This window comes from Helicoverpa armigera, chromosome 25, assembly GCF_030705265.1.
Source record: "Helicoverpa armigera isolate CAAS_96S chromosome 25, ASM3070526v1, whole genome shotgun sequence".
NCBI lineage: Eukaryota > Metazoa > Arthropoda > Insecta > Lepidoptera > Noctuidae > Helicoverpa > Helicoverpa armigera.
In genome coordinates, this window is record NC_087144.1 from 6,734,584 (window position 1) to 6,747,444 (window position 12,861).

The 12,861-nt window shown below is 37.8% G+C and overlaps 1 protein-coding gene across 1 annotated transcript; it reads right to left on the reverse strand.

Annotated features, from left to right (window-relative positions):
- Window positions 1-171: 171 nt before the first annotated feature.
- LOC110383073 (glucose-6-phosphate isomerase) lies at window positions 172-12,433 on the reverse strand. Its single transcript, XM_064041606.1, has 12 exons — window positions 12,216-12,433; window positions 11,359-11,498; window positions 10,537-10,705; window positions 8,194-8,302; window positions 7,456-7,620; window positions 6,818-6,930; window positions 6,348-6,474; window positions 5,953-6,047; window positions 4,793-4,951; window positions 4,234-4,366; window positions 1,876-2,017; window positions 172-1,252 (listed from the first exon to the last, which is right to left on the reverse strand). The coding sequence occupies exons 1-12, from the start codon at window positions 12,428-12,430 to the stop codon at window positions 1,065-1,067; spliced, it is 1,755 nt and encodes a 584-aa protein (XP_063897676.1). The 5' UTR covers window positions 12,431-12,433; the 3' UTR covers window positions 172-1,064.
- Window positions 12,434-12,861: the final 428 nt, after the last annotated feature.

Here is a 12,861-nt window from a genome sequence, read left to right on the forward strand (position 1 = left end):
TAGTTGTTTTGTTTTATCTCTATAAAGGGAAGTCTAAATAAGCATTTGATCAACTAATTATTATTAAAACTTTTAAATTATGTGATGGTTTTTTAAATTCTTTTGCTCAGTGTCATAAACAGTTAAATCTGTCAAAATGGTAAACAATTGTAAAAGAAATTGACACAAATATTCGTGTGAAACAATGTTTTATTAGTAAAACATCGACAATAACATACAATACATAGACATTAAATACATCTCTCTAGGAGTAACAGCTCATAAATATTTCATACATGATAAAACGCATACACTTAACATAAATACACTTTAAGTAGGGGCTTATATAGAAACAAGGGTCGGTTGTAACAATGATAAAATTAGTCATTTTATGTATTTTTACTCTTATGTATTACGAATATGTATTTCGCTCGCTTTCCGTGGCAACTACTGCTAAATATAGCCTATGTTACTCGGGAAGAGTGTAGCTTTCCAACTGTGAAAGAATTTTTCAAATCGGTGTTGAAGGAACTATTGCAAATACGCTATATTAAAATGCGATATTATATGCTGTTACAACCGACCCCTAGTACATATTAACTGATTCTACATATTTTTGTAACAATAATACCATTTATAAAGTGCGCTATACACAGCAAAAAAAGCATAAAAACTCATTTGTTCAAGATCTAAGGTTTATTGTAAATACGAGCAAAATGTACTTTTGAAAGTTTAGATCTCAAAATAATAAATGTATAAATACGCCGTTTGTTGAATGCGTTTTTAAAAACAAATAAAAAATGTCAAATAATTTAATAACTTATCTTTTTTATATAAAAAATGAGATTTTGTGGTCCACTTTTTTTTATAACGAAATTAACTTAGATATTTAGGGTAGGTTTCGTTAAAACTACAAACCATAGATCTAAAAATGTTTTTAGACACCTTTAGTACTCGAAAAAGTATGAACATATAATTTCAACGCAACCTATCCCAAAAAAAAGAAATTTCAACTTTCGAACGCAATCAAACGGCCTTTAAATTTGAAAGATGACCTTCCAAACTTAAAATTAGGGCTTCTAAATTTAAAAGTTGGCCTTCAAGAAGTTAATAAGGCCATTAGTGGATCCGTCGTGTGAGGAGACGGGTGTATTGTCCTGTAGCTCGGGCTCGATGGCCTTGGCGAGCTGCTTGCCGAGCTCGACGCCCCACTGGTCGAACGAGTTGATGTCCCAGATCACGCCTTGAGTGAAGATCTTGTGTTCGTATAGGGCTGTGTGGGGGAGAAGTAGAAAATTAGGGAATTTTGTTTTGGCTCATTGCTATTTGTAAGTGAAATAAAATAATGTGTGAGCCTAATCACAAAAAATCTGTATCATGTCCGTTTTTCTTAAAACAACTGTTTATTTAAAAATTTAACAATCAAAGTCTTATTAAACTTTTAAGAAAACAGTTGTTTTAAGAACGATTATGTTGGTAAACTTGGGTCTAAATCGAGAACAGGCATTTTTTTTAATATGGTCCACCCAGGTTACTTATAAGATTGAGAAAGTAGATCCTTATTATAATTAATTTGCCACCACCTTTGTATTTCATCATTAAATGATCAGTCTAGTTAAACTGTTACTGAATTTGATTATGACTGATCTTATGACAAACCTCTTGATCTTGTGACCTACTCTATAACTGTTCAAGATTTGTCATATAAAAGCCAAGAATAACTTTTTTTATATCAAAGCTAGAATCAGCCTAATTAAAATAAAATACAAAGATATAGATAGTTCTTTAGACATAAAATACCATAAAAACTTTATATTAGAACTAGAATCAGCTTAATTAAAATAAAATACTAAGATATATTATAGTCAGTTCTTTAGCTACTTCAAATATACATACCAATAAGAGCTCCAAGAGTGAAGGGCGTGACTTTCTTGACGACGATAGAGTTGGTGGGGCGGTTGCCCTTGAACACCTTGTGAGGAAGGATCTTAGCGACCGCGTCCGCTGCCATGCCTGACTTCTCTAGCTCTGCTTTAGCCTGGAAACAGAATATGAAGTGAGTATCATAATTTGAAGAAGGTAAGGAAATGTATAAATACCAATAAATATTTTTTTGAAAGAAACATGGTGGTACAAAAGTATAGAAAAATTTATGAGAATAGGTTGAAAGACTTTGCTTTTCGAAAGTCAGAATAGTCAGTATTGTTGTTGTAAAAATGTAAATGTTCAAAATAGCTTCGAATGTGGGCTAAAAATGTAACTTCAATCTTAGAAAGTGAGCAACAGTAATTTCTGATGGTTTATTCATCAGATCATCGGAGTTTAAAACTCATACTGACAATTAAAATTAAATCTATACATATAATAAATCTGTAAAAAAACTGTGTCTGTACATTGAATATATTTAAAAAATAATAATTGGGTGGGGTTTAGAATCAGTAGTGGAGCACAAATCCAAAAAAAAAATTCTGTCTGTTTGTCTGTATGTCTGTATGTCTGTTTGTTTGTACACGCTAATCTTCGGAACTACTGGACGGATTTCAATGATTTTTTCTTTGTTGTATCAGTATTAAGCCTGGTCAACATATAGGCTATAATTTATCTTCGAAACTTGAAGACCTGGTGCAGAACTCCAACAGACCAATAAAACTATAAGAGATACAAATATGGTGCCATGGTAAAAATTGTTTCATTTGATGAGCATTTTCAGCTGAGATAATAAATTTTAAGATCTGGAACACCTGATGTGGAACCCAAAGAGCCCAGCTTCTCTGTACCATATACAGGTATGACGTTTTAGCAAAAGTTGTTCAATTTGATAAGCACTTTCTATTGACTTATACAAATTGAAGATCTAAAACACCTGATGTGGAACTCCAGGGGCCCAGCTAGACTGTAGCATATAGAGGTATGACGTTTTAGCAAAAGTTGTTCAACCTGATAAGCATACTCTGTTGACTTATGAAAATTGAGATGTAAAATACCTGATGTGGAACTCCAGGAGCCCTGCTAGACTATATGAAGCATAAGAAGATATGACGTTTTAGCAAACGTGGGGCCGAAGCCAACACGCTGAAGCCCTTTTGAGACAACTAATGAAATGGTGACACAAAACCGACGATTATCCCTTTAAACACAATAGGAATTAACCCAAGGACAAACCCCGGTGGACGTCGTTAAAAAAAAGACAATCCCCTGTTCTGTGCTAAACTATTGCTAACTATGGACGAAAACTACTTGGGCTATTGTGATGGGATGTTAATGGATGACAATGTTATAGGTACATGTAAAAACAGCAGGTGGAGACTCGCCACCTCACTTACTGGGCCCCTGGGAACCAGTCACTGAATAGCAACAAGAGGGCAACAGGGACATGAGCGGCTGAAGGGTGAGGATACCTCGGCGGACTTTAAACGCAGATTACGCGCTCACTGTGCTTACCATGAGGCACCTACCCTCCGAGCAGGGCTACTAATCCTGCTCTAGCGACTCTACTCTGGACGGCCAAGCCAAGCCAGAGGCGTGAGACCTACCCCCGTCATGGTTCACTCCGACCGGCCGGAGTTGGGGGACAGTATGCACTCCCTGGAGAACTCAGTATATATAGCCCCGCGGGGTCGCTACTACCCGTCATCAGCCTCAGATGTCCCAATTATGTTAGGGTCGACATCCAGTCACGATGCAACTGAGTACCAGTGTTTTACAAGGAGCGACTGCTTATCTGACCTCCACAACCCGGTTACCCGCTCAACCCAACACCAAATCCAAATAACGGTCATTGGTATACAAAATATACGTAGAAAGTACATACGAACTTAGAAAAGTTGCATTGGCAGGCACTTGCCAGACCTGGAATCAAAGACGCACGCTCATACTTGAGAGATTGGTTCTCTACCCACTAAACCACCACGAATTCCACTAAGTCACCACGACTTTGTCATCTATTTAATGTTTTGTACGTAATAATACGTGTAATATTTATGCCTCACGCAACTTAAATGCGGACTAATTAGAATCACTACTTTTATTCCGTCACGTCTATTGCGACTATTCAGATCTTTGATTTTGCTGACCCCGTAGTCGCTGGCATAAGGGACAGGATCCGCGTACGAAGTCGCGGGCAGAAGCTAGTACATAATATTTTTTTCCAAAATAACAGTTTTACATGTTTAAAGTATTCTTATATTTTTCCATTTTAAGCCTAGTAAATAAATGACGATGGATAACTTTTACTCCTATAGAATATATATTTACCTCGTCAGCAGTCTTGCCCTTCATGAGCGCCTCTGTCTGCGCGAGGAAGTTGGCGAGCAGGATCTTGTGATGCACGCCGCCCGAGATCGGGTTGTGTGTCTGCGCCGGCGCGATGAAGTCGCATGGAATCAGCCTGACAACACATTCGTTGTAGTCAAATAAGTTTGCTTTTCCGAGGATAGCACGCATGCGTAGTGTTATTTTGTTTATACATTTCGACTAACGTGTGGTCATGTAATTTCGGACAGCCAAAGATTCTCGACGAGGTGTATCTTCTGGTATATAACAATAACCGATATGACTTGAAAATGCGAATCACATATATTTTTATGTAGATGTATCTTTTTTTAAGATCAATATCGCTTTATTTCACATACCTACACTTACATTTTTAAATATTAATTTAAAAACTTAGGTTAGCCCCGATTGGGCATATTTTGGTTGTTTTTAGAGGTCCAGTGAAGGTATAAGCGAAGTAAAGGATAAGCGAGATAAAGTTTGTTGGGTCAGCTAGTAAATAAATATACCTATGTATAACATTAGTATGCTATCCTGTTACCTGGTGCCCTGATGTATGAGCTGGTAGAAGGCATGCTGCCCGTTGGTGCCGGGCTCGCCCCACACGATGGGGCCGGTGCTGTAGTCGGCCTGCGCCCCCGACCGCGTCACGTACTTGCCGTTACTCTCCATGTCGCCTTGTTGGAAGTACGCCGCGAATCTGGCCAGAAATAGTGGGGAAGTAGGCCAGTTAGAAGAGCTGATTAAAGAAACAGCTAGGCTATTGACTAATTAACGACATTCAATCTCACATCTATACGTTATTTAGCCGGTTTGTTTTAAAATAAACTAAAAACGAAATCACTCAGTCCTTTGACTAAAATGAAACTAATTGATTGAATTACTTTTTTCACCAGTTGGCTGCAAAATCAACCTAAACGGTGGATCCTTTTTGAGCCACCCTTTCAAGCAGTGAGGTTGTTTGAGTGTATCTCATAGCAAAGTTTCTGCCTCAAGCCACGAGAAGTTTCAAGATATTTCCTTGAATACAAACTTAATTATACAAAATAACGTATCACTAATTACATAACAAGTCGTCGAAGTCGAAGTCGTGGTGGCCTAGTGGGTAAAGAACCAAACTCTCGAGTATGAGGGTGTGGCTTCGATTCCAGGTCAGGCATATACCAATGCAACTTTTGATTGGACATTGGTGTCTAAGATATACTTAGAAAGTTTGTATGTACTTTCTAAGTATATCTTAAGGGGTCTACACACCAAAGCCGCTGACCCGGCGGCACAGCCCGGCGGCACGACAGCCGCGGCATGTGGTGTTCTAGTAATTGTCAAATACTCTATGAAAGCCGGCGGCATGATTGTACAAAATACGGCCGGCGGGTTGGGCCGCCGGGCTGTGCCGCCGGCATCAGCGGCTTTGGTGTGTAGACACCATTAGACACCAATGTCCAAAGATATACTTAGAAAGTTTGTATGTACTTTCTAAGTATATCTTAGACACCAATGGCTGATAAAAAGATGAAGAAAAACATCTTGAGGAAACCTGGACTATAAAGTCTGAAATCACCAACCCGCATTGAGCAAGCGTGGTGATTAATGCTCAATCCTTCTCCGTGTGAGAGGAGGCCGCAGCCCAGCAGTGGGACAATAAAAAGGCTGTAACAGTAATTACGTAACATATTTAAATAGTATTTATTATTTGTTTACCTGTGTAAATACTGGTCGTAAGGCAACAGCGCATGTGTCTCGGCGCCGTAGAAGTTAGAGTACCAAACTCCAAGCAATGCCAGGATTATTGGGGCCTATAGACAGACAGACATTAGGAATTATGATAAATGGTGGCTAATTATGATAATTATGGCTAGAAGTAGACAAACGTGATTTATAAAAGAAATATGTATTGAAAAAAGGAAGGCCAAATAATAAAAGCCTCAGTTGTTAGTCGACCCGTCCTGTAGAATTTCAATGTTTTTTTACCAACTTCAAAAAAAGCAGGTTCTCTTTTTGTCGAAATCTTTTATTTTTTTAATAAAAAATCGTATATAAATATGTTAGCGCCTGCATAAAAAACCTTAGAAATAAAGATATAAAAGTTTTCTTACATTCTTCTCAATGGGCGCCGTAGTGAAGTGCTGGTCCATGAAGTTGGCGCCTTCTAGCAGTTTTTCGAAGTTATCGTAGCCGATGTATAGTGAGATAGACAGACCAATGGCCGACCACAGTGAGTACCTTTGGAGATATAGATTTAATTGTAAATAATTTGTTTTTAGCTGTTTGAGTGATTATTTATCCTGCAGAGGTATTGTACATAACATACTTGCTGGCCAAAGATCTTTTGAGGATAAAAGATATGCAAGCTATCACATTAGAAAAATAAAGGTAAAAAATCTTAATGTGTCTTTTTATTATTTTAAAACTCAGTTTAAAACTAAATTTTTAATTTTGGCTAAAAGTCAATGTAAATATAATGATAACAATTTATTAATCAATTGAACTTTTTTTACATTAATTTATTTGTTTAATATGTATTTGTGAATAAAGTCCTAGGTATATAGATTTTTACGTATATTACCTGCCACCAACCCAGTCCCAGAAACCGAACATGTTGTTAGCATCGATGCCGAACGCCGTCACCTTCTCTCCGTTGGTCGACAACGCTACGAAGTGCTTCGCTACGGCTGATGGCTGAAAAAAACAAGTTTTTATTGTACTAGATTCTAGAGAATTAGCCATATAGCAAGAGAATCGTGTGTCCCGGGAATTCTTCTCATATTCAGATAAAAATAAGCCTAAGTATATTAACCGATAAATGGGCTATATACTACTTTAAACTAAAACATTTTCAATAGAAATCGGAGCCGTGCCTGAGATAAGCGCGTTTAAGCAAACAAACTCTTCAGCTTTATAATGAAAATATAGATATCAAATGTCATTTTTAACCGTATTTATGTACAGGACTGAAACCAAAAAGAGTGCTCTAACCATTATGACTATTAGCAACAACATAGGCCCCTATCGCAGGGCTCAAAAGTTGAAGGGATCATACTAAAGTACTGAAAGTTAGTGGTACAACTCTACCCACTTAGGTACTCTGTACTTTGGGCTGCTTTCTGAGAAAATTTTGTTCTACCAAACCTAGAATATTTAATTGCTATTCTAGTGTACCTAGTTTCTTTAAAATTATCCTGTATGAAATATTTATAGACTTACATCTTTAGCGGCTTCGAGGAACCAGTTCTTGGCTGACGTAGCGTTGGTGATGGTCTCCTGCGTGGTGAAGGTCTTGGAGGCTATGATGAACAGCGCCGTCTCAGGGTTCAGGCGTTTGAGCACCTCGGCCAAGTGTGTGCCGTCTATGTTGGATACGAAGTGCACCTGAAGGAGATTAGGTGATCAATTTAATGATTAAGACAATTATATTAATAATTGTGAGTAAACATTTATACGAGGAAAATAGGTTCTAATTTTTTTTTGGATTGTTCAGACAATGGCTTTGTAAAGTCAAAAACGTTAATTGAAACTAGGCTAGTTTTTAGCACTTTTCACGTCAAATTTACAAAAGGACAGCACCCCCAAAACGCCCCCCTTTCACCACTTCCTAGTGTTATGGCTGGGAAGAAGAAGTGGTGGTTATGTTTTTAAAATGCCCTTTTTTATTGCAACAAGCAAATTGTTGAATTTTGTTTCTAAGAACTATGTATGATATAATGACTGCGACATAAAAAAAAAATTTTAGCTATCCTCAAAATATGACGTAGGTTATCAGCATTTTATGTTTGTAGATAGAAAGTACTCCAACTACTCCAAGAGAGAGTAGTAATGTAAGTTCTGGGGCTTAATTTTCTCAAATCTTGAAGTCTGCCGAACTAAATACTGACCCCTTTCAAAGAACATAATATTATGTACATTAATATATATTCATTTCACAAAAATATTTGAGTATCTTACCTTCAAATGGTTGGCATACGGCTTGAGTGCCTCAGTGACCATCAGAGGCCCGAGGTCGGAGCCACCAATACCAATGTTGATCACATCGGTAATAGGCTTGCCTGTGTACCTGATAATGAAATGTTAATTAACTACTGTGACAATAGGTGTATGGTCTAATGAAGTTATGTGATTATGTACCTGCATCTAGATATTGTCTATATTTCTATACTTATCTAACAAACTTAATTCTTTTTTTCTTTCTCCTGCCCTGTTCCCAATTTAACTTTTCTTCCATTTTCCCCTGTCACTCATCATACTGACAGTACTGACACTCACTTCCTTCCTATTCATGTCATCTTTCAGGCAATCCATCCATCTTTTCTTAGGTCTTCCTCTCCATCCATCTACATTCATACTTAGCACACCCTTTGTTGCATGCGTATCATCCCTCCTCATTACATGCCCATACCATCTATCAAACTAAATTATGGCAAGTTAAACTGTATGTAGGTCTTGGCTGTCATTAAATAACCTTGCCAGTCGTTACGGGTAGTGAGCTAGTAAGTCTGACACCAGTCTAACCAGGGGATTGCTCAGGCAGCCGGGTTCAGGAGGTTCGATAGGCAGTCGCTCCTTGTAAAAACTGGTACTCAGCTGCATACAGTTAGACGGGAAGCCAACCCCAACTTATTATGAAGTTGGAAAAAGGCTTGAGAGATGATGACAGAAGATTTATTTATTTATCACATCACAAAATTACTTTGCCTTTACATCACATACAGCCACGGAAGGACCTAAGTGTTAAAATAACAGCCAAAACAATCTCGAACACAATTAACGCCATGCGTCGAGGAAAATCTCCTGGTCATGACGGTCTCAGCATTGAGCATCTACGTTTTGCTGGTCCGCACTTGCCAAGAGTGTTGGCTATGCTTTTCACTTTTTGTCTGGGTCATGCTTATATACCAAGTGACATGATTAAAACAATGGTGGTGCCTATAGTCAAAAATAAGACTGGTGACGTGGGCGATAAGAATAATTACAGACCAATATCTCTGGCCACAGTCATATCAAAAGTGTTTGACAGTGTGCTTAATGCTCAACTTAGCAGTCATATACATGTACACGATAACCAATTCGGTTTCAGTTCTGGATTATCCACTGACAGCGCTATATTGAGTGTGAAGCATACTGTGAAGTACTACACGGACCGTCACACTCCAGTTTACGCATGTTTTCTGGACTTGAGCAAAGCTTTTGACCTGGTTTCATACGACATCTTATGGAGGAAGATGGAAGAGGTAAGTGTTCCATCAGAAATGATAAATACATTAAAATATTGGTATGGAAACCAGGTTAATAAGGTGAAATGGGCTGGTGCCCTATCTAGGCCGTATGGGTTGGAATGCGGGGTGAGGCAGGGAGGGTTATGCTCCCCTACGCTTTTCAACCTGTACGTCAATGAGCTCATTGGCAAGCTTAGCAGCATGCGTGTCGGATGCCATATTGATGGAGTGTGCTGTAATAACATTAGCTACGCTGACGACATGGTGCTGCTGAGCGCGTCAATCTGCGGGTTAAGAACACTCGTAGCCACTTGCGAGCAATTTGCCAGACTACATGGTCTAGCATATAATGTTAAGAAGAGTGTAGTCATGGTGTTTGAGGCTCGTGGTAAATACCCAGAAGCTGTACCTTCAGTGAAATTGAGTGGTGTACCCCTAGCTAGGGTAAACCAAGTCAAATATCTAGGGCATGTATTGACCACTGGCCTCAAGGATGATGACGACATTGATAGGGAGCGGAGGGCGTTGTGTGTGAGAGCAAACATGATTGCCCGCAGATTCAGACGTGCCTCTAAACAGGTCAAGAGCACTATATTTACTGCTTACTGCACGTCCTTTTACACCTGCAGTCTGTGGGTTCATTACACTCAAAAATCATACAGCGCCCTGCGAGTGCAATATAATAATGCATTCAGGATATTGATGGGGTTGCCCCAGTACTGCAGCGCATCGGGGATGTTTGCTGACGCTCACGTACAGTGTTTCTACACAGTGATGCGGAAACGGTGTGCTTCCTTGGTCCGTAGGGTGCGGGGCAGCGCCAACAGTATCCTGTCGATGATCGCAAGTAGGCTCGATTGTGTGTACGTAAATCACTGCTGTAGAGTTTCAGCGGGGCCTGTCACCTTGCAGCAGTGACGTCTCGAAAAAGTTTGTTTTGTGTAGTACTAACATAGTTTATAAGTATAATAATTGTTACTAACACTATGAGTCCTGTTTGTTTCGTTTTGTTTGTCCATATGTATAAATATTGTGTATTTGTGTATAGCTAGTCTAATAATGATAATAAACTCACCCCTTCCACTGTCCACTGATGACCTGCCCGGAGAACTCCTTCATATGTGCGAGCACAGCGTTGACATCAGGAGTGACATCCTTGCCCGCCACCAGGATGGGACGGTTCTGTCTGTTGCGGAGAGCAATGTGCAACACCGCTCGGTCTTCTGTGAAGTTTATCTTCTCACCTGGTGATGGAAAGTGAAGTTTGATTGGTAAAGTAAGTGCCTATAGGTCTTTTCTTTTATTTCAGTCTAGATTCCACCAAAATAGTTTTGTTCATAAATAAAAATTTACGCATTGGAGTGATTCCTCTGCAAGTACGTGTTTGCATTTTAATGTTTACAATTTGTTACTTTTTTCTTAAGCGAGTGTAAACGTGAAGAAAGACACGCTCTGGTGGAATATTGTCTTTATGAAGGTCCCCAAAATAAGTAGGTAGGTCGTCCGATTGGGTCAGTAGGTTGGAAGGCCGTCTCGGGAGGTTGCCGATGCAAACTATGTCAAGGAGTCGCCTTTCCGTTTAATAGTATTTGGTGTTGACAAAGTGCTCTAGACTGCAGGCATTAGAGATGATGCAATTTATGCAATAAAAACGATGGTGTCATAATGACACAATTTCTTTTCAAAATTACATCAGCCTATTGAAATTTGCAAGCAATCTCGCTCAATCCTTCTCCGTGTGAGAGGAGGCCTGTGTCCAGTAGTGGGACGATAAAAAGGCTGAAACGAACGAATATCTGGGGACCACATGCATTTTCCATTACTACAAAGAATATGAGATATTTTAACTGTTAAGTTATAAATAAACTAAGTTGAACAAGCTGGTGAAGAAACTTACCCGAGAACATAGCGTCCCTTGCTTTCTCCACATTGCGGCTCTTGGCGAGGTTGAGGAGCAGGGCCCACAGCTGGTCATTGATGCGGTTCTTAGAGTAGTCCAGCAGGATCTCTCCATCATTTGGGGTCGGGATGCGGAGACTAGATTCGTATGATAATTATAAATCGAGAATTGTTATAAATTAATTAATTTTAAATAAATTTTTAAAAACTTACTTTACTATTACTTTTTTAATTTTAGTTTGCAAGTAAGTTCAGATAAAATTCTTAAATTATTTTTAAAACATAAATGTTATAAGCACATGCTATTCATGAAACCTACAGTATTTTTTAAGTTTAATTAAGGAAAAAATAATACTTGGATGACATCATAGTGAGCATACATTAACTAAAGAGAATAAACCAAGATATATATATTTCATCATTTAATTTATATTTCATTATTTAATTATATTTCATAATTCAATTTATATTTCATTTAAGAAAAGAATATTCTATTCTGACCATTATTATTTCTATAGGAGTACATCATGATTATTTTATTACTTTCTTATCTAGCTATTATTTGCAATTATTTGCAGAATCGTGATAATTGTCAACATGCCTAAGTATTTAATATTGATATGTCATTGACGATTCTTAATTGGACGGTAACATTCTACTTAAAAAAAATGACAATCGTGATCGCGACCTTTCAATAACTTTTTATACGCGATGATATAACTACACGAAACTATTCGAAATTCACCACAAATGCTAATTTTATTAACTAAATAACAATACTAGACTTCAATTAATAAAAAACCGACACGCTTTTATTTATATTAGCAAAATAAAACACAGTAAAAGTGCACAAACCTGAATTTGTTGAACCGATTCGCGTCTTGCTGAAATAATTGCTGTATGTTTATCTTGTCCCAGTTAGCATCGTAGAATATCTGAATTTCCACGTAAGCTGGGTCCTGTTTTAAATTAACTTTCGGTTCCATGATTTTAGTCGAAATAAAACAGTTTTTGAGACAGCGGCCGCTGGATAACTGTTTCACACTTGATAACAAATGTCTTTTTGACATTTCAATGATATCTGAAGGTTATTCGCGTTTCGTTTTTGGTGTCAACATTTTGAAACTTCACTTGTTTCCGCGATTTAGAAACAATGTTGTTATCATTTTATTAATAGACCTGTTAATTTGACGTTAATTAGGTACGAACAACATAATCGTCTAGGTACCTAAAGTAAATGAAAGTCTATTTCATTTTGATTTTTTAAATTAACTTTACATTTCAAACAAAGAATAGGTTGTCCAATTAATTAACTATTTTTAATTATCATCCATTTATGGTCCAATGAAAAAAATAGAATTAATTCATTTTATGAATAACAAAATACATAGAAGTAAGTACAATAATCTTTAAAAAAAAAATAAGGACTCGCGCGCGATCAGGATCACGTAGGCATCCTTTTTGTACGTGGTAAAGCACGCGCATCCCAGTCGACGGAACA

What these genes read in the sequence shown, in the direction of transcription:
- LOC110383073 (XM_064041606.1), bottom strand. Translation starts at nt 12,430, where the DNA reads ATGTCAAAAAGACATTTGTTATCAAGTGTGAAACAGTTATCCAGCGGC. An exon ending in AATCGGTTCAACAAATTCAG is followed by an intron (nt 11,499 to 12,215) that starts GTTTGTGCACTT and finishes ATACGAATCTAG; the next exon opens with TCTCCGCATCCCGACCCCAA. An exon ending in CACTCTTGGAGCTCTTATTG is followed by an intron (nt 1,253 to 1,875) that starts GTATGTATATTT and finishes TCCCCCACACAG; the next exon opens with CCCTATACGAACACAAGATC.